Source organism: Dinoponera quadriceps, unplaced genomic scaffold (assembly GCF_001313825.1).
Source record: "Dinoponera quadriceps isolate SergipeBrazil2010 unplaced genomic scaffold, ASM131382v1 scaffold1070, whole genome shotgun sequence".
Lineage (NCBI taxonomy): Eukaryota > Metazoa > Arthropoda > Insecta > Hymenoptera > Formicidae > Dinoponera > Dinoponera quadriceps.
In genome coordinates, this window is record NW_014555341.1 from 2,500,878 (window position 1) to 2,528,286 (window position 27,409).

Below are 27,409 nucleotides of genomic sequence, written 5' to 3' on the forward strand. Positions count from 1 at the left end.
ATATATATATATATATATATATATATATATATGTATGTGTGTGTGTATTATATTTCTCCCGCCCTTATCTCTTTCGCCGCGGAATTCAAGATGTCCGATACAAAGTATATTCGCTCGAATCGAACTCGGAATCCTTCTCTTTCCTCACTCCTGTCACCTCTCTCTCTCTCTCTTTCTCTCTTCCTCCGTCCGCGATTCCGCGTAATAAATCCGCGAGTTACATTTGACACCATTTTCTAGATTTGGACCGAAGCGCAAACTGAAATTCGATAAGCGTTAAAATGTCCTCGAATGTGTGCGCGTGTTGCTGCAGTTTGGCTCGATTTTGTCCGCGAGGTACCGTCTGCCGAAGTTGCAACAGGAGTGTGAATCGGCAGGGATCGCCCACCTCTGAAGTCTGTAACAAATTGCGAAGTAATTTCACGGACGCTCCTCGAACCTCGGCTTAATTCGTAAACGGTCCTAATAACACGCGATTCCGGCGCCGCCTTCGATCACCCCTCGCGTTAATTACATCCCTACAACGGTCCTATCGCGTACACGTTCGCTCCGCAGCGCGCTCGTTTACGCTTTTAAGGAATGATTAGCTAAAAATTTGGCACTTGAACTTACGCCTCACCTAATCGGTTAAGTCTAATTAATTAATTCGCCGCCGTTCGTGGAAAAAGATACGCGCGCGCGAGCGCGTGTACCTACCTTAAATCTTTGTGGAGTATGTGGGATTCTTTTTATTATATGTCTTTTTTTTCTTATTTTCCGCTTTCGCCCGTGCCGCGTAAATCGACCGGTCGATCCGGCGGATCGCTGTTTTGTTTTACGTTTTACAAACAATGGCACAGTGGAATTTACACGCGAACCTTGCCCTGAGCTGCGCCGGCAAAACGAATCGACGATGATAACGCGACATTCGAAAATCCGCTCAAAATCTACATTGCTGTTGCGCGAGAAGCGTCGTTCCGCCGTTTCCATTTCACCGCGATGGCTTCACGAGCCATCGAACGTAAATACGATGCAACGTAGTTTAATATATATTCGAGATACCCTGTATCTCTCTCTCTCTATCTCTCTCTCTCTATACGATTGTTTCATCAGGTGTAATTTAACCCGAGAAATTGGACGCATGGACGTGTTTTTTTTTCCCTCTAATCGAAAGAATCAAATTGGAGGAATCGCTTTCTAGTCGATTATTGCGTTCAATCCCGTTCGAAAATTTCCTCTCACTGTACCGACTTTGCGTGTCTGCATTAATTTGATGAAATTTGCGCAAGGTAGTTGTATACACATTTGCGTGCACTTTAGTGGTATTTTCGTGATAACGCGGCGGTATTTTACGGCGACCATGATTGTTGTCGTTTTTCTCCGGCTATCGAGAAGAGTGTCTTCCCTTTCTCTCTTTTTTTCTCTCCCCGAGGATAAAAATTTACGATAATCTAATGTGGGTGATCGACCGGCGGAACGACGCGATTCGCGTAACCGGCAACAAAATCCGACGTGGACGATATCTCGTTTCGCTTAATTTAACAACGGGGCTGAGCGCGAGCAACCTTTTTTTACATACTATGTGTTGTCGTCGAATATAATTTAATTTTTCTCTCTCACTCTCTCTCTCTCGCTCGCTTTCGCTCTTTCTCTCTCTCTGTATCGCGTATATATTTATACTTATATATTATATATATATATATATATATATATGTATAATACATATGTGTGTATGGTATATAAAGAGCGGTCTAGTAAGAACAGGCAATAGATCGTTGCGATTTTCCGAACGTCTTCATCGATCTCGAGCGCCCTCCTCGAGAGATCAAGTATATACTATTTAAAAAGTTGAAGAAGCGTAATCATTCCTGTTTTCCCGAACATTTCTTGGACACTGTCGATCTCTATTTTACAACTGTATTCTACAACTACAACGAGTAAATATAACCTGTGACATCCGTTCAACGTGACGCTTCCAAGTCGCTCCTCTATTCGAACAAAGAGCGCGTGTGAATAATTTATTATGAAAAATTCACACTGATCTCGTCTTCAATGTTAGCGCAGATCGAAGCCAGCTAGCGCGGTCCGGAAACGCGCAGCGATTATCAATCCGATCGACACCCTGGTGTGCATCGTGCAAATTACGTCGGAGCGCATGATTAGAAAGGTCAACCCTGTGAAATTGTCAATTGAGTCTTCTCGTTCGAACTTCTCGTCGATTTCATCCATTTCTCCTTTTTAATTTCAATTGATCGAATCACCGGGAATTACGCAATCGCGATTTCGGCGTGTCTGCGTGTGATGGTCCGTTTCTTTTACTTTTTATGAAGGACTACAAATGTGATGTCTGTGGTTATTGCACGATCGAAAAGGGGGAAATGTCTTTTTAGGAGCAGCAAATCACAATAGTTTCGTCTCAGTTCTTCATCTCCCGTCGCTGTCCGTCGTGCGGTTTCAGTGCTAGATCTACGAGCGTAGAATTTTTTCGCTAGAGCTTCGACTACTTACATCACAGCGAGCTACTAACGCTGAACAGCCGCGAGCAGTTGAAACGACTTTCGCGAGTGTGTGTGTTCGCCTTTCGCCATTTCGGACCGTCGCGCTTAATTGCATTTCCTCCGGCGATATCAGCGAGACGGAACTTCGCGCGCGCGCGATTTACGGCGATCTCACGAAAGCTCCACAACCGGGAAAACTCGTCGGCCGCGCTAGGCGACTAATAGCGGAAGACTTCGGCATGCTATAGTATAATACAGTAGACCTTACGATAAATTACAACTGACGGACGCACCGTCGCTGTCGATATATTCTCTCCCTCTCTCTCGCTTTAGTTAGAGGTAGTATTATATGTATATATGTATATATGTATATATATATATATATATATATATATATATATATATATATCGAGAAATAGTTTCGTCGTCAGAGCCGCTTGGAGTCATCGGGGGATTGTCTTGACACTTAAACGACAGGCATAATCGATGAGCAATCTTAATTATCTCTATCGGTATATAACCTTAGGTAAAGTCCTTAAAACGCTCGGGTAATCAATTAAGAGTCGAGTGAAAGGCTAGAAGTGCTACGAAACTCGCATTCGACTTAACTCATAGCTCGCCTGTATCCGGGAAATTACGGACAACTTGAGTTTTTCCGAATCTATACTCAACGGAGATAATCGCGCTTCCGTTGTTCTTTTTTACTTTCTCTTTTTCTCTTTTTGGGTATATAACGGGTTAATTTTAACGTCACGACGAAAGCGCAGCGTCGGCTCGACCGAGGAACGAAATTCATTGTGTGGAAATTTCAGGTGCGTATTTGGCTCATTTTTACGATTTTAATCAACGGTTTTAATCAACGGACTGATTCTAACTTCCCGAGCAGTGTCCTCGCGATCGATTTTGTCCGATCTGCTCTGTCGTCAATCTCATCTCCATCCATCTCTATCCCTACACGTGGATCGATAAGCGAGACGTTCGAAAAATCGCTCGTCGTATTGCCGAAATTCCCTTTCGTCGCGTCACCCTGTACATCTGTGTTACTACGATATTCTATGAGTCTATCAATCTTCGTTTTTAGCTAACTCGTATATTTATTTAATCTTTCTCTTTCTTTTTCACTCTTTATCTCTTCCCCCTTACCCTCTCTCTCTCACTCTCATTCTCTCACATTCTCTCACTCTCTCTCTTTTTCTGTTCGCCGCAGCTACTCGTTAATTGGGAACGATTCGACTCGCGGAAGTCGGCTTAATCGTACATTAACGTTGTAGAAAGGAGATTTCAACATTTTCGTACAGGCAAAAAATCTCACAGCTAATATATGTTTTAATATTATTATTGTTATCGTTAATAGAGTAGTAATATTATGTTATTTATCGTTATCCGTTAATCGTTATGGCTAACGTTATCGTTTTTATTATTATTATTATTTTGTTTTTCCTTTATTACAAGATTACATTTTATATATATAACAGCCCCGCGCGTATTAAGCTGAGTTGTTGATTTTAAAGGCGCAAGTCACGTTAATGGCGCTTATCTTATTTCCTCTCTTCCTCTCGCCCTTCCTTTTTCCTCATCCCGATCGTTCGTTCTAAAATGTTCAGTTTGTGCGGAAATTTCATTGTTCACCGCCGCTCTCGTCAAAGTTTCGCGAATACGCCATATCGGCCGGGAAAGTAATGCGCCGGAAACAATCGCGAGCGAGGAAGAACTCGTTAGTTCTTTCGCAATCGATCGTGCGTGACGCAAATTTCAACTTTACGAAAAACATCCGGAAAATTGTTTTTTCTTTCTAAACAAAAGACGAGATAAAATGGGAACGAAAGTATCTTCCTGGCTACTCTCTCGAGTAAATTTACGAAGGACCAAAGAGAAAGTCGAGGGGTGCAACGTATGCAATTAAAAGAGCATTAGAGGTGAAATAACAATATGTTGTGATTAAATCATGCGATTGTTAAAATAATCGTGCAGACGACAGTGAAAATACCGAGAACGATGGGCGCACACACAACTTGGGTGAAAGAATATTCTCTCTCGCTGTTAACCGAGAATTTGCATTCCTCACCAGACCGAACGGCTAATGCTCTTTTAACTCAATACATCACGCTTCCTCAAACTTACTGCTATTCATTATCCTTGAGTACGAAAGCGGCGGATTACATCATGCCCGAGAGGTACGTTTGCTGCGTTATATCTTCGTAGAGAACTGTCCGTGTCGAGTTCAAGGAGGTGGAAATATCTCGCGCGAGGTATGTCACGTTCCGCCTGAATTTAAAATCCGCTTTTTCCTTTATGCAAATTCGAACGTTCGAGGAGTGAATTTCTGCAGGCCGATCCTCGAGCGCGAATGAAAAGTGATCCTCGTGCGATCTCCGCCGAGTGTTCCCGATGGCAATATTTTCCCCTTTCGTTTCCTCGTTACCGCGGGAAACCGCGGAAAGAAGCCTATCAAACTCTATAATAAGGTTCGCGCGCCGCACGGCTCCCAAGACGCGAAAGGAAGCGAGTACGCGTCACGGCAACCGGAAGATTTCGCTTCCGAAGTTCGCAAACTTTAGCACATTTCTGTTGTTCATCATCGATATTTATCACGACTTTTCCTCACACACCGGCCGCGAAATGTTTCGCCGCCGAGCGCGCAATCGCCGTCGTTTCGCGAGCTCTTTTATTAAATCTCATCGATATATTCTAGCTACTTCCGCGCGCGTAAGCGCGGAGAACAGTCGTCTTCGCCGTCGCTCGCGTCGTGCGCTTGTTAATTTATTTAGGAAAATAAACCAGCAGTCGTTAGCGACGAATTACAGTGAGCAATTTCTTTTCTTGTCTGTCTTCGACATGGAATTTCATTACGATATGTGATAATACACATTTACAAGTATATAGTTAGTAGAACAAGTATAGTCGTACAGAGTACACGCGTATACCGCGGCGGTACGTGTATTTCTCTTCCTCCTCTTCTTCTCCTTCTTTTTTTTTTTATAATCTTTCTTTACTATCTAATCGTTAAACCTCGATTACATTATTAAGATCACGCGTTCGTTTTTTCGCTAACACGACTTTTTTTTGATACCCGTAATGTTCTAGGACTCGTAATCCATTTACGTCGCTGCTTCTAGAATAGTTTTACACCTGTGGTATAGTTCATTAATTAGTCGCGATATATACGCTTCGATACGCGCGCGCGTTTATCTCTTTTCTTTTTCTACAATGAATGCGGATTCGAGCGAACAAGCGAAGGCTTCGTATCAAAGGAAGTGCCGCTACTTTTCGGGTAGCGATACGCGATGTGAAATCACTCTCCTCCGACGCGCACCGAGTGACTCGAAGTAACGCGCCTCGGGGGAACGTAGATTACTGACAACAGTGAATACGAAAAGAAAAAGTACGCGTGTGCAGCTCGTTTGGCTACAGCTGGACTGTACCGTGACTCTTCGTCTACGATTTTCGGACCGGTCGTTCCGATGTATTCGCCTCGTTGCAATGTGATACCGAAGGAAAGGGTCTTGGGACACAGAGTTGTTCACACTCTTCTACTTCCGTTGACCTGTGTTGTATGCGAAAAACGTATTCTCTCCTACGTGCCTGGATTAATCGCGATGAATCGGCGTGGCTAATCGCCTTTCCACCAACTTGAACTACAGCAAACGCACGTGAAAAGGAACGATGGGGAGGCCGGACGTCCTCATATAGCGACAAAAATTATCAGGGCGTCGAGAATCTTCCGCTTTGCGCGCTTAACTGCCTCGGAAATGGCACAACCGACGGCACGATCTCTCTCTCTTTCTCTCTGGAGGTGGAAAGATAATTACGTGTATACATAGGTTTTTATTTGAGCTAAAACGTTCGAGGAGTTCGCTCCGATTTTTGCGTGACGTGCGAGAAGTGTGAACTCAGCAGACGCTCGGAAGTTCGTGGCTTTTTCTCAGAGGTGTTGAAGGGAACGTGTGTAAAAATATAATCAGAATGACTCGGGGCATGGCAACGAAATCGAAGGGTGGAAAGTAAAAAGGTTTCGAATCCTCGTTTTTCCATCTTTCCGCTTCCAGAGGCACGGCGTGGCATCGGTTGCTCCAGTTTCAAGATAACCGGAGAGTTCGCGTGCGTCTGTCTGGTTTGCGAGACCAGACGACGTTTCACGCTTGCCGAGCCGGTTGAACGAGCTGGTTGCTAATTTTTATCGCAACGAACGACGAGTGTGCGCCGGCATTAAAGCGTCGATGTTTCGAACTACGCGTTTTATTTATTTTTTTTTCTTCTTTTAACGCGCGTTATTTCCTCGACTCTCAGTCAGCTACTCTGCGACACTTACAGTGATTAACTGCGTTTTTTTCTCGCCCCTACGTAACGTACTCTACCTGCCTTACGACTTTAATGCAATTCGACATTGTTATTCTGCTTAATCTTCTCCCACATTTTTTTTAATTCTTTTTAAACGTTTTTCTCGCGCACTATAGAGATCAAAACACCGTCTTAAGGTCTTACCGTACTTCTAATCCTCCTCTCCCATCCTTCGCAAAATCGTCAACAATACACACGGTTCATTACTTTAATAACCTTTAATAATTATTAAAAGATAACGTGATTGGTTGTCGCGATTATCCAGTGCCGATGGCCGAAAAAATGTACAATACTACATCGAGTACGTCTCGCTGACATTACGTCGACGGCTCAGCCGTCCGTCTACGAGTCAGCCTGTGAGCAAGAGCAACTTCCTTCCTCTTATTCGGTCGCCTGTTAGCCGTTCCACGTGTCGCATCTCTTCGCTAGTTTCGATTCCGTCGCTTTCGCGATTTTCTACCGTGACCCACGATCAGCTCGTGAATATGCAGAGGACGTGGCGTGCGTTAACGTTTTCGGAATACATTTGGAAGGAGAGTCACGTTTCTCTCCCTCTCGTTTCTTTCGCGGGTGAAAACAAATGTACGCGCCGTAATAAACCGGCTCTCGTCGATCGCGATATTTGACATCGCAGCGTTGATTCTCTCCACAAGAGACGAGTAGGAGACTGTCGTGTGAGATGACGAAAAACAGATTGGTTTTCTTCAATTTGGATGTTGCTATCGGTTGTTCGGTGTGACCGTCGGCGGAAACGCTTTCACGCGTTTCCGGAGAGACAACAGCGGAACGTGAAACGTCAAAGTCACATTTTTTTTTTCTAATAGGGTGGAAATAAAAGTCCGCGCTTAATATTCCCGCCGCGAAATGATTTTTCAACGTCCGAAAGAAAACGCGATGTCGTCTCGCAGTGACGGTTTCTGTGATGGAAACATTACAGAGAGGAAAAAGATTGAACTGTCAGACACGGAAAGACACGCGAGTGTCCCGTGTAGAGAAGGTAGGTGTGTGTCTGTGTGTGTGTGTGTGTGTGTGTGTGTGTGTGTGTAAGTCCACGTTTAATACACGCGCGATGTAAGTGATAACGATCCATTTTCTCCGCTAGCAATCAGCGATAAATGCGTTCGTCTCGTTCTTCAAACATTCGTAGAACTTGACGATCGCCTTTTTCCGCAAGAATTTTAGGATATTCGGCCCTCGAATTGACCGTTTTTAATGATGAAAATTAAAATTAATAATAACAATTATTTAACGATAAAAATTGGCCTGGCTCTTGATATATAGAACCGTATTATTACCGCAATATATGAAATTAATGTGGTTCTTCAATATATATGTTTAACAAAGCTGATGTGAAATATCAAGTTGCGAGACGAGTGTAATTAGAAGAATATTTCTCGCTAATAAATAAATGAATAATCGGGCTATCGCATTTATAGCGCTGAACGCGACACGAGAATGCGGATCGATGATGAAAGGATTCGCTCGCGTTCCGCGAACACCAGGGAAAGAAGGTGCGTCGCTCGAAACTGAATAGTCTGTTCGCGTTGTCACAAGCGAAAGTAGTTATCGAACAACCGTAACCGTCCTTCGCAATTTTCTCCCGCGTCTCCTCCGTCTTCCCGTGTTCTTTCGCACGGCATGTCCCTCGAGATCCTTCGAGGCTACATCGCACAACCTATCCGAGAGAGTATTTATGTTGCGCCACCGTCACTTAAATCGTAGTACAAATCCCCCGTTTTATTAAGTCGTCGTCGATTTTTACATACTAGTGATAATGATAAGAAAATCCATTGGCATTATTTAAATCACCTTGGCAGTTCGTCGTGTGTATTCTGAGAGTGTAACGTGTGCGTATTACCCTTAAAGCCCGACTCTCTTTTCTCCCCATTCGTCTCTTTTTCTCCTAAGCCTCTTCGCTGTCATCGTTTCTCTTTCGCCCCTTTCCGATCGTTATATTGTTTCGCACGCGCCGAAAGGAAGCCACCCGAGTCGAAATTTTGGTTCTACATTAATCCTGCAAATACCGTCGAAATTGAAGGATCAATGGAGAATCTCGGGATACAATACTATACAGGTCATTATCCTACCTTGATGCTGCAAATGGTTACTCACTGTCGCTTTTTCCATATTGAAGCTCTTAGAAAAAAACTTAGTCGATAATTATTTAATATTTGATTATTCTCAATATTCTGCCTGCACTTAATACTTATTCTTAATTTCAATAAGTATATTGTATCAATTATGCAACTTACTCAACTGTAGATAGAATATATTCGATAAAAAAATATTAAATAATTAAATAAAAGCAAACAATAAGAATAAACAATACACTTTTTTATTCATAATCCTTTCCGTATTATTTTTTTATTAGCGTTATAGATTTGAAGCTCTTAAAAGAGCTGAAAAGGAAAGAGCTGTAAATGCAGAGGCAGCAGTCATGTAAATATCAACAGGGATTTAAACGTGGATTCGGTAGAAAAACAAAGCAAAATAAAAGTGAAAAAAGATGTTGATCTGCTCAAGCTAAAACTTGCGTCCGACGGAATATTATTAGAGAAACAAATTTTTCAGCGCTTGCGAGACTTAGGCCGGTATTTGTAAATAATTCACGATTGAAAGAATAATTAATGGATTTGTATTTCTAAGAGCCATTATTCGGCTGTTTGCATACATATCTCTCGTGTAAAATAAATACAAACTGACAATTAATCAAAGTTTCATAAAATCATAAAATTATGATTGTTGGTCAAATGACGACGAATTATGAATGCCGGCCTTAGAGTAGATTCTAAATTTCGACTCGGGTATCTCCTTATTCTCGCCAAGATCGTCAAACGTCCTACATAATAAATGATTTAACACACCTGGAAATATACGACGTATCGCTGGCCGCGTTCCGACATTCTGCGTCCTCAGTCCCAGCTGTCCGATCCAGCACCCTGCTCCTGGTTGTCCCGTGGTTCCGGACACTCACTGACACTTGCATAGATACGAAATTCGACCGGAAAAACGTGTACTAAACTACGCGATACCGACCAAAATCCGACGAGCACTCGACAAGGATTAAATGTCTCAAAAGCCGTCGAAATACTTCTATCATGCGACAGCATGAATTGAAAATATCGCACTGATCACACACGTAATCCTTGTCGTAATGTGTACTCATCGGTTTGAGACTTAATGACTCGATCACGGAGAGTGTACGCGAGTGTGTGCGAGTATCAAAACAATGGGAGAAAATGACACAGTCATCGATCGCTGAGCGACTGAGCGGTCGCGCAACAATTAACTCCCTCAAAATATTTCAGATCCCTTCGAAGTCGAAAATTTATTAAATTCCCGAAATATTAAAACGTTTGCACGCGTGGTAAGTATCGATATAGAGTTCCGCCTGTAATATTCGACGATCCCCATCGGTTAATGGGCGATTGAATAATAATAATAGATCTGTTCTTTTCGCTGAACTAATATAGAATTGAAAAAAAGACAGAAATACAATTCGGACTCTTGGTGGAAGAAAGAGGAGAAGAGAACTAGTACAAGCTAATACAGCCCATACAATTAATACAGCTAATATAGTTTAGCGAAAAGAAACAGACCTATTAATGAAAATGTCGTGTTTCCGATCGACTCGTATTTTCTTTTAGCACCATTGAGCACCAGACCACGATGACGTCTAGGAGCTGACTGCAGGATGGATTGCAGGACGCAGGATGTAGCGGCATGGTCGACGACGGTGCTTACAACTCCTTCCTTCTCACCTCTTTCGAATCCCTCAATCCTATCGTAATTTCCGACGCCAATAGAAAATAACAATAACGAGATTACGAAAGAAGAAAGTTTGTTCTTTTATTTACCCATTTGCTTATCAATCTTTATCAATTATTTAGTATTAGCTTATCGTAATACTCTATCTGCACTTAAGTAAGTTACATAATTAATACGCTGCTCGCTAAAATTAAGAATTAAGAATGAATAAATGCAGGTAGACTATCAAGATAATCGAATATTAAATAATTTGAATATTAAATAAGTATATTTTTAAGCCTCAACACAAAACGGCGGTAAGTAACCGTTTGCAACATCGGAAGATAACAGCTTCGTATGGTGTTACACCTCCAGATTCTCTCGTAGTCTTTCAAGTTCGAAATTTGCATTTGTAGAAGCAGCATTTCGACTCGGGTCGGTGCCCGTGATCGACACTCTCGAGCGCCTTCTTCCACGTCTCGTCGTAGACGAGGACCAACGTTAAGTCCGCGTGCAGCAATCCCCGAATATTTGATCAAGACACCGCTGATTCTGTATCTCTTCGAACGATTTCGATCGAACGATTAAAAACTTTGATTGTACGTCCATCTTTGAGCGCTACCGTTTGCACGTTCGACGTTTCATATTTTTCTGAGACTCCGTATTCTCCGAGTTTTGCGGGGTGATTGGATATGCGCGAGTCTTTACGCGCACTCGCGGAAGCATTACGAAACATTGACGCGAGCCGCGCGCAAGAGACCTTTAATTTTTGATACGATCGCTCCTCGCGTGTGTATTCGGGGATCCCTGCATCAACATTAGCCCTCGACCGCAGCGCGTATCTTTAATTCATCGGCTAGTCGTACTTCCACGCGCATCGTCGCTCGCGTAACGTTGCGTGCATGCGTGTACGTATGTGTGTGTGTTGTGTGTGATACATCCCCAAGTGTAGTCGCGGAGGACAGAATCGAATACGTGTCTCGATTCGACCGGCTCACGTTCTACCTCAGTGAGAACTCATAATCGTACCTCGCATAGAACTTAATCGTTTAACTCGGCCGAGGAAATGTACCGTTTCGGCTACGTAAGCTGTTGTTGCGGCCACGTCGACTGCTCTCAGGGATGCAAACCGGTGTGGGTGTCACGCGTGTGCTCCGCTCCCGCGTGTATCCATGTTTTGCATGTGTTCCCTTGTTCTCTCTCTCTCTCTCTTTCTCTCTGTTTTACTGCCTCTGTCTCTTTTTGTTACGCGCCGTCTAGACGTGTGTGTTTACGTGTTTCGCTAAGGCGTCCTCGTGGGATAATAATACGATGAAGTTTACCGTTACTATTACGTAATTATTATTAATACTATTATCGTTATCCTCATTATCGATAGCGTTATTATTTTCATTTTCACCGGTATTATGTATATCGTAAAGAAACGAAGTTACTCCCCGTATTGCTTTCTTCCTAACGTGCAAATCTCCGAAACGAAGCGGCGTACGAACTCGAAGACGAGCACCCTCGAGCCCGGTCCGGCGGGAGCCGATCGACGGGAAGGGCGGACGCATCACCGGAGTGGTGTCGACCCTCGTCGACGCCGGTAACGGCGTACGGCGCGCGTTCCTCGCCGGCCCCGGAACCACCGGCAACAGCCTGGCTTTTCTGAATCACGTGACGATAATGTGCGGCGCCGACAGCAGGACGGTGATGGTAGCGATGATGGTGAACAGAGTAAAAATGATTAGGCACATCCTGTCGATCACCATCGCCGCGAACTTCCAGTCGTTCGTCACCTTCGTGTTCTCATCATCGCTCTTCAGCTGATTCGTTATTATCTGCAACGAGACGGGCACACCGTCGTCGTGATCAAAGCGGCAGAGCGTTATCATTGTTAATTGCGATGGAATCGTGCTGATTGGTTTCTGAATGGAGATGTTCTGGATAGGATCTCTCTTAGACCTGGAATCGTGCGGTTCTTGGAGCCATGGGACAGCGAGTTTCTTGGGCGGCGAGGTTTCCGGAGTTTCGTATCTTTTGATCTTTTGTGTCTTGGAATTTACAAGAGCCGGCAAGAGCCAGGGGCTATTTTCAAATACTTGGGAATCCGAGGTTGTCGAAACGAATTTGAGGATTTGGGTATTTGAGACATTCATCGAATCTCCCTACATTGTCGTTAGCTGGAATCTTAAGACTTTGGAGAGGTTTGGAGGTTTTAATATTTCTAATTTGTTGTATTATTTAGATTTTTGGTATCGACGGATCTAAATATTTAAAGATTTTTCCTTACGTGGGTAAAGTGGAATTTTCCTATTTAAATAAATAAGTAAACAAATAAATAAATAAGATTGCCGAGAATTTTTAAACTATATAAATCGAAGATTAAAATATCAATGACGCTAGTCGAGTCGGTCCAATTAGGATTCTAAGAACCTTGGAATTTCGAAGTTCCAAGAATTTGATGCTTTTTTATCTGTGTGCCTTGAAATTAAAAAAACCCGAATCCTCCGAGGATGTAAAAATCGGACTGAATTCAAGGACTTAATTATCTAAGTGGGTCATTAAATCGCTCTAAATCGTCGTTACCTTGATTTCGAAGTTTCAAAAGTTTGCTACCTTTGCATGTTTGCGCCTTGAAACTAAATACTCAAAAATCTGATGATATAAGAGCTGGATTAACCGGATTTGGGAATTTAACTATTTCAGATAATCATGAAATCTCGCCCTGAACCGACGTTACCACGAATCTGAGAACTTAAAATCTTTCGGATTTTTGGGTTTCAAGGTTCCAGGAGTTTGATATTTTTAGGTTCCTATATCCTTGGGATCTAAATGTTTAAGGACCGCTGAGAGTGTGGTAAGCAAAGAATTCGGATATCCAAAGCATCCGATATCACTCTTACCTTGATTTCCTTCAATATTAGCACGAGCTCGTAGCGAGCGCAGAAGCACGCGTTCTGGAGTATCGTCTCGACCTGCGGCGTCGACGCTTCCTGCGGATGCGGGTGATGATGCGGCGTGTGACTGATCTGGTGGCCGGGGTACGACGAGTGCGGCAACGGCGTCGCGTGCTGATGGTGCGGTGTCGTAGCCGCGTGGCTGTGATGATGATGGGGCGTCGTGTGTATGTGACTGTGGCCGTGGCCCATCGTGTGCGGGTGGTGCGGCCCGGGTGTGCTGTATACATTGTTCAGCAAGTTGTTGTGTGACGCCAGCGCGTTGTCCTCCAAGTCCAGCACGTTCGCCAGAAGGGACTTGCTGCTTCTTTGATGGAGCTCCAAGTCGCCGTACGACTTGCTTGCGCCTGGCGCACAAGGCGACGATTAATTTATCAAGTTGCAGTTATGGATTGTGCGATTACGCGAATTACGGGAGAAAGGAGAGATCACCTTACCCGTGACCGGAGACGGCTTCTGCGACTTTTGCACTTCCTTCTCCTCTTTCTCGACGGGCCTTGACATACGTAGTATGCAGGGCAGCCAGTACAGAAAAACGACTTTAATCTGTAATGCAATTCGGTCAACGATATATTTTAACCTGCAATTATATCCGCTGCAACTACTAATTATCGCTGTAGCGTGATCGAATGTTATTTCGAAGATAACTTCCGACTTTCAAAGTTATTATTTATTTCGATATGAACCGTCCGCACACGTAAAATTTTAGTTATTACGACGGCCGTATCCAATTAAAATAGGCGAGAAATTCATTTACGTGCGTGTACCTTCTCGTCCTGTCCGTTTCTTTCACGCTCTTCGTCGCGTTTCGTGACTCAAAAGAACTCGCGTTCATTTATTTGACTTTGCTTGCGTGCATTTCGCTCGCAGAAATTTGATTGTCTGCAAATCATGCGTGTCAATCGCCGAAATTTACATCCTAATTAACGCGACGTCCGGCGGGAAAAATTCAATTATGCGACGTGATTTATTATCGCGACGCGCATTCGGCGGAGTGGTCCTTAATTATCCGCTCATAAAATTTCCGATTTATCCGCAATGAAGAGAGAGAGAGAGAGAGAGAGAGAGATATGGCGCTGGTAGTGCGTTGCATTTTAATTAAAACTATAATTATCGGCCAGTGTATATAAGGCTCATATAGCGCTGGCGATGAATCGAAAGCGGGTTTTTAGTAAAATAATTCACGTTGCACACGAATGAAAAAATCATTAACGAGCGATACGGTTAGCGCGCGGTGACGGATAGGCCAATTTAGCGGAACGAACGCGAGCGATTTTCAATAAAATTCGATATAATTCGCAATTGATTCGTATCCGTGCGTAATATTGTCGGACATTAATGGATATTAACTAGTTTAGTCGATTAATTTTATAACAATGAAATGATGATTTGTTTCTCTCATTTCATTAACTCGTCGCTGGAGTTAATTTCGCAAAACCGGTGGTTCACACAAGCCGCATCAAATTTCCCTTTAACGCGAGAAAAAAGAAATATGCGTGAACTTTCAAACAAAGGGGAAATCGCAAATTGATTGGTCAACAATCAAACATTCCGTTCTCCGTCCTCCGTTCTCGCGTTGCGATATTAACTAACGACCGACAATTAAGTCGTAACAATGCCACAAGCTTCGATATCGATCAAAGGAAATTACCCATTCGGACATTTCATGGGTGTCAGCATTCCGATGATGATAGTTCAAGATGAGAATTGTGCTGACCACGCTGCTGGCCACCATAAACATGATGCAATTGAAGTACGTCCCTGAAAAGAAGGTCGACAGTGTGAATTCAAAGTGCTTACGATTTGAACGAAGATTGAATCGCGTAGTTAATGTCAATCTATTTCAATATACGTCATGTCTTATTCGAGAAGTCTCGTTCCTTCTAAAAATGATATGAAAAATAGCATTTCTTTTATTTTTTAACGCTTCTTTCTATAATATAATTATACTTTTTTCTCCAAAATAAACACACTGTTTTCAATTTAATAAATTTTCACAAGTGTCTCCTGGCTCGGGTGTTTCGCGATCGAGGAACATTGTCCTAGAGGGACGTAAACAGCCCTTCGTCCCTTCCCACCGTCCCCCTTTTTCCGTTCGAACGGCTCACAATATGGGCGACCGGTCAGGTCTCCGCCTTCTCGTATCGAAAAAATTAATCATATTGAAAATCAATGTGATCGAGCTCACCTAAAAGCGGCACGGCGTCGGACGTCGCTGGCATTGTCTCGGCAACCATATTCAGGAACACAGTGAGGGATAGAAGGATGGTTACCCCTGCAAAAGAGGTTCGTTGGCTTCGATTAATTATCGTTAAAGTGGAGCGCGTCGGTGTGGCTAGGCGGGATCAGCCCTCAGCCCTTGAACGATCGAAGGGCCTTCGTGCATGATAACCGCGTGCTAAAGACCCTTCGATTTTCACACTCCTATATCGGACGATATATAGGTTGTCCGCAAACCCCCACCTCGTCGGCTCAATGGCGAACTGTCATCGAAGCCGTCCCTTTCTTCTCCGTTTAAACCTTCCAAAGAAAAGGCGCATTTTACCCAAATTTATGACGCAGAAAGATTATTTTGACTTTAACAGCCGTTCCGTTGAGAGCGAAAAGTTGTGTCAAAAGTTCGACCGTTCTCGTTAACCGTCAAACCGTGACGACTCGAGAGAAGGCGATAAGGATATCTTGAAAAGGAAAATTATCATTTTGTTAATGTCTAATTTTGATTAGCATCTTAGATAGGGAACCTCAGAGACAGTTCGCGTGCGGAGTCTTGTGTATCTTAACCCACCGCTCGGGGCTTTGGACACCCTCGGCGTTTATTCGCAAGCCGCAGTGTCGCGTTAAGAAGTGCTTTCGAATTATTTAGACTTTCAAAACACCGCGCGCGATTGGCAGCCGCGCCAGGTGCTTCATTTAAATATCAGACCTTACTCGAGTTTCTTCGAGACTCGCGCGACAACGCATCGAGAGGTGCTCTCAAGATCCCAATCACGATTGAGTCGTGGTATCGCGTCGTTTCTTTCCTGCTTCCTCGCCAAATAGGATGTTTCCAATTCTTCTGTCGAATCGGTAAACTTGTATTGTATCGGCATCGTTAAAACCACTGGCGGTCTAACGTACGAATAGGGGTCCTTGAGACTAATAGGGATTTCAGATAAACGAAAAACAATATGCGTAAAGTTAACGTGTTATAAGGTGAAGGTTCCAATTAATGATAAAACAATCATATCGTGAAAATAAATTAATAAATTATTATAATTATACATGTGTTAAATATGTAACATTAATTTTACGTATAGGAATAGTTTTTATATCATTTTATATCATACTTATTTAAATACATATAGTCAGTGATAGAGGCAAATAAAAAGATTCCAGTACCGATTAATGACATACATGTATTAATTACAAAAAATACGTGCGTTGTTACGTTTCTTGCTTGCAAAATATTCTTCAATCTTTCTTTGATTTCGACAGTATGATTTCAATCGCTTGAGGTTAAAATATAATTACAAAGAAAGATGGAAAATACGCCATATATTAAAGGCCAACTTCTAAGATGTCGGCGAATAACTATTCGAACTGTTCGTTAGCAGCACGCTTATAATTATGATATTCCAGCTATGGCTCGCATTGTGAACTAACTTTTGTTGATAAAAGTGCCCATAAAAGTGGCTTAGAAATCACTCGATCGACTGAGAAGCTATATTAACGCGGCAAATTAGGACACTGTCACTAATTGTGACATTCACCTTACGACCAATCATTTTTTTCTCCATGAATCGATAACCAATTTCAAGTGAAAAAAATATATTAAAGGATAATTATTCGGACAAGAACTCGTGGAAGAATTTTCAATGAGGTGTAAAAATAATAACTGATTTCTATATTGAAGGAAAATTTATTTTAAACTTGATAAAAAAATAAACTGATATTTCCGCTGAAATCGGCCTCAACGTTGAAGCAATCGCAGCAAAGACACCCGTGATAATCGTATCTCAATCTATTAATAGCTAAGAGCTTCGCGGAAACTCGCGATTGCTCGAAACTGCCGTTCCATTGTCGGCGTATCTCCGCACTACTGCCGACGCGATTGTCGCGATCGCTTTCGAATCCTATGTGGATTCAGCACGCAGCAGCCTGCTGCACGCTCGAAGAAACCCGACGACCCGGGCTGAAGTTACCGCGTCGTTTCAATCGGGATCGGGCGAAATCTAATCGCATAAACGCCCGATGCGCTTAGCGAACTCCCAGCTCTAATCACGGGAACGTTTACACGGGGAGGCTGCGAGGCGAGGCGGGCGAGGAATCGGAATTATGCAGCCGAGCGATTCAGGCCGTAGGAGGCATCGGGTTCCTTGCTGGATTCCAGGACGATCATGTTCTCGGGGAAACAATGAAATAACATGTAACAGATAGCATTGTACTGCCGACGGTTTCGTCACCACGCGCGCAAAAGAGAAAGTCTGGGATCGCGTCGCGCACACCGGAACTGCGATGCCATCTCTACATCGTCCTCGCGGAAAAATGATCCGAGTTAAGTTGCCGGTTAATTGTCAGCCGATCGATCATCCGCTCCGCAGTTTAGAATAGAAAAATTTCCGACAAGGAAGCGGATAAGAGTTTGATCGATGGTGCCTGGTCTAATTGAGATTACACGGAAGAAAAGGCGCTCCATGTCAGAGCTCGTCCTGGGAGGATCGAACGCGACATGCAGAGAGCGATGAAATTCGCGTTACACGAGTGGCTCGCAACCTACACCGTCGACACGTGAAATCGCGCAATCCCGATGCGGCGTGACGGGATTTTATCGGCGGTAATTTCCGCGCCGGGACACGACTCGGCGAAATCCCTCAGCGCTAAGCTCGAACCACGGGGGGAAGAAACTCGCGACAACGGCAGGAGAGATTAGTTTCTTCTGCGCCCGGATGCGGGAGAGAGAGTCCGCCGGCCGGAAGTAGGTCGGACCTAATCGCGCAAACGTCTGATGCTCTTAGCAAACAGGGGCGTGCCTAATCGCGAGAACGTTCACGGGTCGTTGAGGGCAATCGGAGTTTTGCATCGAGTTGAAACTTGCCGAGGGAGAGTTTCTCGCCGGAATCCGGCGGCAGGGTGAACCCGAGGACGGCCATGCTGGCAATCAGGACGCACGGCACGATCAGGTTGAAGAAGTAGTAGAGTGTGCGTCTTCTGATGATGACGACGAAAGTGATGTCTATGTACGGTTCTGGGCAGCAATTGTAGTAGATTTCGTTTCTCTTGCCGGGCACCCCTGTGCAACACGAAATCCAGATTAGTTGCGTTGTCGTCATTGTGTAGAAATATTTTTCGTTGTACAGCACAAACGATATCTATTGCAATCATATCTGCGAGTTTATTGCTGTAATAAGGTTACTATAAAATTGGATGCAGTAACTGGCTTTTCTCGAGGTTTTTCACGCAGTGAAAAACTTCGTGCTGAAGTTAACACATGTTGCATGTACTAAGCGGCCCAAATTTTTGTTTAATTTCACACAAAGTAAATATGCCGAAAAGCGACGCAAATGTAATGTAAAAAAATAACATCAAATTAATACGGCAATCAGCACTGAAGTATAAAATGCGTTATTTTACAAATGTTGAATATCAACACAACACAAAATGTTGAGATAACATGAATACAATATGTTAAATTAACACACGGGTGTGTTAAAAATTTAACACGGAAATTGTAACAAAGACCGATTTTCACACAAGTGCAAAATATTTTTTACTCTGTAGTTTATCAGTTATTTCTTTCGAGGCAAACACGAAGATTTACGAATATCCGAAACAGATCGTGAGTGCTTGCGCAGTTTAAATCCGAATGAACTTTGCGCTTTCGGGAGTCTAATTGATTCGATGCATCGATATCCGATGGAAACTACCGGCGTGCGCTTTTTTCGTTGCTCCGAGCGCGGTCATCGGCATTTAAAATTTCCACTCGAACTTCACGTATTCGATTTGACGCTTAAACATGACATCGCGCGCACATACGTATATGCATATATATATATATATATATATACACACACATATACAGCCACACATACACACGGACAATTGATACATCGTCAATAAAGCGAAGTGCGCACTCGAGTGTAACAAAAAGATTGCCGGGAGCGAAAAATTTCTCCGCTCTCCTCCCTGAATTATCCCGCGCAACAGCGCCGGAGAAAAACGTACGATTCCATCTTACGCTATTCCTCCGGGTACAAAACGTGCTCCGCAACTGCAGTTACTTAAGATACATTTCTAACGCGAGCCTCATAACCCTGACATATATATTACACGTGCACACGCCAACGCTATTCCCGCGCGTAATGCATCGTACAATTTTTCGAGAGATGATACACGGGGAGAAGCGGGTGTTTTTGCTCCTGCATCGCGAGAGCAATAAAGAGGCGCGCCTGAGTGCGTTTCTTGCGTTATCCGCGGGGCGAATGTGCCGCCGCCCGACAAATTACACCAGTAACCGAATGACGCTACATCGCGGTTATGACATTCTCTACTTGACAAATAAAGACGCGAACTGAATAATTCCCGTTTTTACATCGCTATTTCAACGTGGATGCCGCGAACGGGCGTGAGCTTAATAGCAAAACGTTGTATTACGCGCGATCGAACGATAAATTACAGCAGTTGCAACGTTTTTTTTTACCGATGATATGTATGACAGTATGTGTGCGTATGCGTGCGTGAGTTACCGCGTAGTTAATTAGCGATTTGTTTTATTAATAGTGGTTGAAAGTATATCCTTGTAAATTTTAATTCAGCAAGAGATATCGCACACGTTCGCTGAAAGCGGATTCCGAATACAAAATTGATCTTCCAATGTAAAATGTAGGTCGTACGATTCCATGCGTGGGGCTGTCGATTTCAACGTGGATCCCGACACGCGGAAACTGATTTTATGGATCCCGCGAATAGCCGAAATAATAAAATTATCACGCGGAGAAAGTTCCCGTTGCGTAACTCGCGCGGAGCTGGAATTCGGAAATTCCGCTTATCTCCCGCTCGCTCGTCTACGGGGGACGAGAAAATTTGGGCCCAGACGGGAATTTTGCGCTCGGACGCACGCGCGCGCGAAGATTCGCGACGTGGATAAAAAATTTCGTATGCGTGTTCACACGTGCGGAAAACGGAAAAAACAAATTTCTACCGTGGAAAAATCGGTGCCAGATAAAAAAGAAGAAAAACAAAAACACGCGATAGAGATCTCCTCCCTCCCTCTTCCTCTCCGGCGGTACGGTGAACATTTGCAAGTGAAAGACCATGTAGTTCGGATCCGCGATCGTTCAATAAATTCCCGGGCGATTATTCAGCGACTGCGTCGGACTTCATTCGCCCTTTGAATCAAGCGAGAGATGCCCCCGCTTGCAATTTCGTTCGCGACACTTTACCGATCGCCGACGTGTTCGCCAGCGAAAACAGTAAACTTCGGCTACGTTCCGCCGCGCGTCCCGCTTGACCCAGATGCAGGCAATTTTGACGGGGACAAAGCGAGGATCGATACCGTTTCCGATTTGCGAAACGATTGATCATCCGCCCGTGGCCGTGCAAGACTTTAGAATTGCTAATCGGCCGGGGAATCACTTTCGGCGCGGCGGGGTGAACTATCCGGGCGTGGCGAGAGGAGAGAACCGATAAGGACTGTAAAAACTCACCCAACAGATCCCACTCGCCGTTAGTGATGAAACTGCTGATGTCACCCCCGGTCTCGTCCTGCAGCTGTAGATCCAACTGTCGACAATTTATGACGGTCGATTAGAGGAAAATTATCGCGACCGTACCATGTAAGACGGTTGTTTCGAAAGGGGAAGAAAGAGAAAGAGGGAAGGGAGAGATTTCTGCGCGGTCGCGGAAATACGCAATTCTCTTGTCGCCTTTTGCCCTTATGGAAGAAACATTACGGGGCGAAACATAAAGGAACGAGAGTTGAACGCGCGCTCCGACTCTTTGGGAATTAATTTTTATGTAGAAGTGTGCGAACACTAAAAACATCGCAAACAAGGAACATAATGGAAAGGATTTCTTGCTCGTTGAAATTAAAATCCCCGTTTCACAACCTTAACCAAATAATTAGCTAAAGTCTTAAAGAAATACTACTGTAATCAAAAGTCAAAGAAAAGAATCATTAAGAGCTAAGTTAGTTTAATGCCGTTATACAATAAATCAAGTCACAACAACATTTAATATGTTTAAAATTTCAAATGTTTCGGGCCCCATTCGGGCTCTTCTCAATGAAAATGATTTACATTATCCAAATAGTACTTCGACTGAATTCTCGTTCTAATTTTTTATTAATTACGCATATAATTCGTTTAGTTTTTTTTAGAAACGTTTGGAATTTTGGACATATTAAATATTTTTGTAACTTGATTTATTGTATAATAGCATTAAACTAACCGTGTTTTGGCTTTCAATGGTTTTAATCCTTTTCCTTTGTTTCAAGATCGAACAGCCTTAGAAACTTTAACTATTGTAATCGTTTAAAGCAGGTATCCCCAAAATGTAGGTCGTAAACCGATTTCTGGTTGATCGCGAGAAATTCTAGAATGTTCAATTACACTTCATTACTTTGCGTAGGTTTACAAACTTAAACTGGGTATAGATTTGCGTATCTTCGTAATATATCAACGTATTATAACAGTGTGGACAGAATGCGTTGCAAGATCGCGTATCTAGAATTAATAGATTTATAAATTTATATTCAGTAAAAAAATTAAAAAGTAAGAGCAATAAGGTAACGTATAAATACAGTGATATAAATAAATAATCAATTTACCTACTCCTCCTCGCTTTTTCATATCCACTAAAGCTGGGTGAGTCGCGGATTTTTGCTGTTCTAAAAAGTGGGTCGCGGTTCATACAAATTTGGGAAACCCTGGTTTAAAGCATTAACAGAACGATCGATATGATATTCTTGGTTAATACGATAAATACATAGAACGCTATTAATTTATTGTATTATCTTAAACTTTGCATTATCAAGCGTCATGACGTATAATATAAAATCGACGTATCTAAGATCTGAAATAATCGGAAAATAAAAGAAACAAAAAGGAATGAAATTAATTGAGAAATGAGGCAGAACGATGAATTATTATCGAAGTATCTAAATAACGTCGCTCTTTACTAGACTCTCTTTACTAGACTCTCCATCGGTTTAGTTGCTTCATACAAGCCTGTTGGTACCACTCACGTGAATTCATGCATATTTGCATAGACCAATAAAGCCCCCGTTAACCCACCTCGGTTATTCCTTCCGCAATTCCTACGCGTTTGAATATCGATGGAAAATTTCTTTTCTTTTTTCCTCTCTCCTCCCTTTTTTTCTTGCACCGACGTTCAGGCGCAATCTACGGCGAATTAATTTCTGGACGCGAATTGTTAAGTGAAAACGGACGATCAAAACCGAAAAGTCTGTTTTGCATCTCGTTCGTATTCAGCGGATCGAACCGAGCTCGTGGCGCATTCCACTGACTCTCCCTCTCGCGCTTCCACTTCGTTCTGCTTATTGTCCTCCTTAATGAACCCCCGAGCGTTCTCGAATTGCCCGGCACCGTGTAATTCGCATCCTCAATTTTAATTATTCGGAAGTTGCATACCCCGACAATTGAGGACTCGCCCAAGTACATCGGTCGTGCGGTGAAATCGCGCGTTTGCGCGATAAATCTGTAACGAGCGAGGAGCGTTCGATTACCACGCGTTTTCGTCATTGTAATATCGTAATTAGTGTACGTTATCAAGCAACGTTATATCCCGCTGAATATCTCAAACCTAACGCTTGCTTTGAGCTAAGAATGTTGAAAGTGTAAGTCAATATTTTCTTACGAGGATCGTCGGGCGATATGTTAAGATATTTTCATTTGGCACTATTATTTTTTCACATAAGATAATTCTGCAATTTCCGCAATGTTTTACGGCTGTTCGCGATACTATTCTGTCTCTTATAGCCAAGTCTCTCTCCCGTTCATTTGCTTTCTCCGATTCGATTTGCAGCAATTTATGTCACGCATTCTCTAATGTCGGTGAAATTTCTTCGGGATATATATTGTAATAGCCTCCGCTTTTGTGATATTCGTTTCAGGCAGTTTGAGGTACGAGAATGCTAGAAATAATTTCCCCTCGGTGTACTATTTGTGTTGCAAGAATAAAATGACGGAGGCGGAACCGCGTGTCGGCGAGAATTGGGAGAACTGGGTATCGCGCATTCTCACGCTCATTGTCCTCTAAACGCATCTTCCGCGATTCGTAAATTTCCTGCAATTCACCCTAAAATGCCGTTTGCCGACCGCACCACGTTGGTGCTTCGACAAAATGCCGAGTGCACTTTACGCCCGTTGTGGTATTCGTAGACCGCGCTTCGGAATCGAACGTAATCACGCGTCTCGAATATTTCGCGGAAAATGCCTTAACATCACGTACGTACGTGTGCTGATGATACTATCGATATTTTTTACCGGGAGACACTAAGGAAAAGAAAGAAGGAAGGAAAGGAAAACGTATTCTTCAAAGCTTTCCGAGAAAATTCTCACCAAAGTTTCGTTAAAGCGACTTATTAAAGATAATATTTCGAAGCAGAGATGTAGATAATAATCGCACAAAATGATCTTAAATAATTTAAAAATGGACTTTCCTAGAATCTCGGCCTAAGACGTTGTTATCGAGGCGTTTTATGTTAAAGCGTATTACGAAAAGACATGAAACTATGTAACGTCTGATTAAATCACGAAGCGAAAGATAACATTTGTTACAAGACGTCTTGCGCATTTACAGGAATTCCTTTGCACGGATTGAGCAATTACCATTTCAACCGGACCGAGCATAATCTCGAGAACGCTCGCTCGCAACTTTCGTCGGGGAGGGCGGAAAATGCATCGTCGTTACGCGATCGGAGGACTTTACTCCGACGTCCGACTCTGGAATTTCGCGGAACGTTTTCGCGAGCAACTCTTGCACATTGGCAAATAGCGAAAATTCTCTTGTCTCCCTCTCTTCAATCCTTCCTACCCTTTGCTCTCTTTGTCTTTCTCTCTCTCTCTTTTGCTTTCCCTTTCTCGTTTCTCCCACTTCGTGTCGGGTGCTAATCAAACTCCTCACGACGCCGCTTTGAATTATTTCCGCGTCCCGAGACGTCGACGAGTACCGACGTGCTCCCGACAGATTGGAAAATTCGTAAGTTCGTCGTCTGCGTCGAGGCGAACGAGCGAACATCCCGCGAACGGACGGGGGAATGACGATTGGCTGACCCAATTCCGTAATGCTCGTCCCTGCTCACCTGAAAGCCGTCGTACGTCCAGGAGCCGAATTTCATCTCGCAGCGCTGATCGTCAAAGGGAAACCAAGTAATGTCTATCTTGCAAGTGCTCTTGAATATACCGGGCGGCACGTACAAGCAGGTCCCATTGTTCTTTACGACGACGTTCGTCGGGTAAGTGCCGTCGAAGCCCTCGTCGGCGCTGCAACGAACAATCATTCGCGTTAACCTTTCCGGGAGGTATCGAGGAGGGGGATTCGGTTGGCCGGTACACAGTCGAAAGTCGAAGACTGAATGACTCGGTGTCTGAATTGCGATTGTGTTCGAAACTCGAGTTTCTCGCGCTCCATTCGGGAAAACCGACAGTTCCCTGCTTTCTCTCATCAAAGTGCACGCATGCACTATATTTAATTAAGAATTAAACGATAATGTGCATATTTTGCCATATTATTGAGATTAGCTGCACGAAGTGCACCGAGAAACTAATTTCAAACGAAAGCGGGGCAAAGAATGTGACGCGTCGTATTTGTCTCGAGCAAATGCTCTTTCATTTCGCGCCCGTTATCGCGTCTTATTTGATATTTCATAAGGAGAGTTCGTTACTAACGCTCGTTACGTTCACTCGACAAAACGACCAGCAGTGACCAGACTGACCAGTTGGGTGTTGAATTTTTTCACGCCGGGCAATTTTCGCGAAATGAGACGGCGACCGGACACGTATGGGACCTCTATCTTTCTTTACTCAGGAGACTAAACATTATTGCAGAATACGCGGGCACAGAACCTAATACCAGTACTGGTATCCCTCAAGTAAACCCGCTGGCTTATCCCTCCCCTGTAATAATTTAGAGACAATTCGGATGTCCCTAATGTTGCCCTCCCTCACAAGGACGAGCTACAACTGTCTACTCTTTTATCATTTATGTACGATGCGATTAATCCAATTTTGCTCGTTAACATCTATTTATAATATTACGCGCGAGTAGAAAAACTTCATAATTAATTTCGGTGTAGTAATATCGCTACATTTGAATATATCGCGAGAGCTTGGGACTATTCGATGGAACGATGAGAGAGAATCTGTTGTGTATATGTATGTGTGTGTGTTCTTGTGTATGTCTATATGTGTGTATGCGTGTATGTATATGTGTGTGTGAGCCATTATAAACAAATATTAACAACGATAATTTCAATTATGGACGAATAACCGCGGAAATATTCCGATATATTCCGACTGACTTTCTCGGCGGAGTCAAATTTATGACATCGAAACTTCGTTACATTAAATTACTCATACAGGCGTTATTGGCAGATCGATCAAGGTTCATTATTCCCGAAATTTCGTGACGTCGATGATCGATCACCGTCACGGAGTTATGCTGCACATGTACGGACGATATGTTGATAATAAATGGCCTCCGTAGAAACGAACGTCGTAATGACTACGTGGCGACGTGTGTTAAGTGCGCGGGTGTGTTCGGACGTCTCACGCAATCAAGAAAATTACCATGACGCGTAGCACGGCGAAAAAGTGTGAAATTTTCGCGTGCACTGCTATGCACTTTTCAGAAAGACAGCCGGTGTCACGCCCGAAATTTTTACGAGGACTTACGAGCTATCGCGCGAGATGATCGATGGCGAGCTACATTACTGAATCATCCCGAGCATGATTCGCGCGAAACGGAAGTGCGGGACATGCTTTCGCGTTTCCGATGGACCCAAGTGCATACACACTGCTAATGTATCGAACGATTTTTTCAGGTGCTCCATACGTACAGATGTAGACGGATTCCACGTCGCGTTATCGAAACCAGTAGGATTAATTAGTCGGCTTAATTAAACCGATTAATCTCTCGCGATATGGAGGAGAACGATATGTTTTGTTACAGCCATCGCCTCTGTCGGAAGGTTCTTCTCATCTCCTTCTCTCTCTCTCTTTTTATCGCACCTCTGATTCTTATGATAATAAATTTTACCTTCATTTGCTACCTTCCTCTATCCAATGATTTTGTACCAGTAATTTTTACAACTATAAACATTTTTCTATCTTACATATTACTTTAATATGGGTTCGGATTTAAATATAAATTTAATTTAAATATAGCTTTATCTTTCCTTTAATATACATAGTTTATATTTATTTTTTACGTAGCTTATTATTTTTGCGGCTTTATTTTTCCTTATTTTCTTTGCTTTCGAATTATCATTTTGATAGTGTAATTTATTATTCAAATAAATGTAATGTTATTTCTTTTTTATTCTATCGCGTATATTACTTATCTTTAAAAGCCTTCCCTAAGATGAAGTAAATGCTATTTTCTCTCTCTCTCTCTCTTTCTTTGTCGAAAGTGAGCTCACGCTCGAACGCTCGTGAGGAACAAAATCTTGTGGCTCGTTCCGGTTTATCGCAACGTGCGATTAAACTTCTAGAGTAGCGTCGCTCGTTGAAGTAGACTCGAATAGACGTAGCGAAACGAGCTAATTATGAACGAGGTCTATCCCTGGCCTTTGACGTCCTACCTCTGCCTGTCCTACACCCCATTCAATTCCGTTCCATTTACGTTACGTTACGCACGAGGCAAATATCAACTTTTCACTCGGATGCCAATTGACATGATATTTATTTTTGC

The 27,409-nt window shown here is 43.2% G+C and overlaps 1 protein-coding gene across 2 annotated transcripts in view; it reads right to left on the reverse strand.

The window, feature by feature from the left end:
* Positions 1 to 1,640: 1,640 nt before the first annotated feature.
* The window catches only part of LOC106743881 (neuronal acetylcholine receptor subunit alpha-7-like), a 216,943-nt gene continuing 191,174 nt past the window's right edge, over positions 1,641 to 27,409 (reverse strand). For both annotated transcript variants that reach the window (XM_014618111.1, XM_014618113.1), the window contains 8 exons: positions 24,801 to 24,981; positions 21,184 to 21,259; positions 18,576 to 18,770; positions 15,690 to 15,776; positions 15,153 to 15,262; positions 13,939 to 14,047; positions 13,448 to 13,848; positions 1,641 to 12,382 (listed from right to left, as the gene is read on the reverse strand). In XM_014618111.1, coding sequence (XP_014473597.1) covers positions 12,215 to 12,382; positions 13,448 to 13,848; positions 13,939 to 14,047; positions 15,153 to 15,262; positions 15,690 to 15,776; positions 18,576 to 18,770; positions 21,184 to 21,259; positions 24,801 to 24,981 — 1,327 coding nt within the window. In that variant the 3' untranslated portion in view covers positions 1,641 to 12,214. The remainder of the gene's footprint in view (positions 12,383 to 13,447; positions 13,849 to 13,938; positions 14,048 to 15,152; positions 15,263 to 15,689; positions 15,777 to 18,575; positions 18,771 to 21,183; positions 21,260 to 24,800; positions 24,982 to 27,409) is intronic.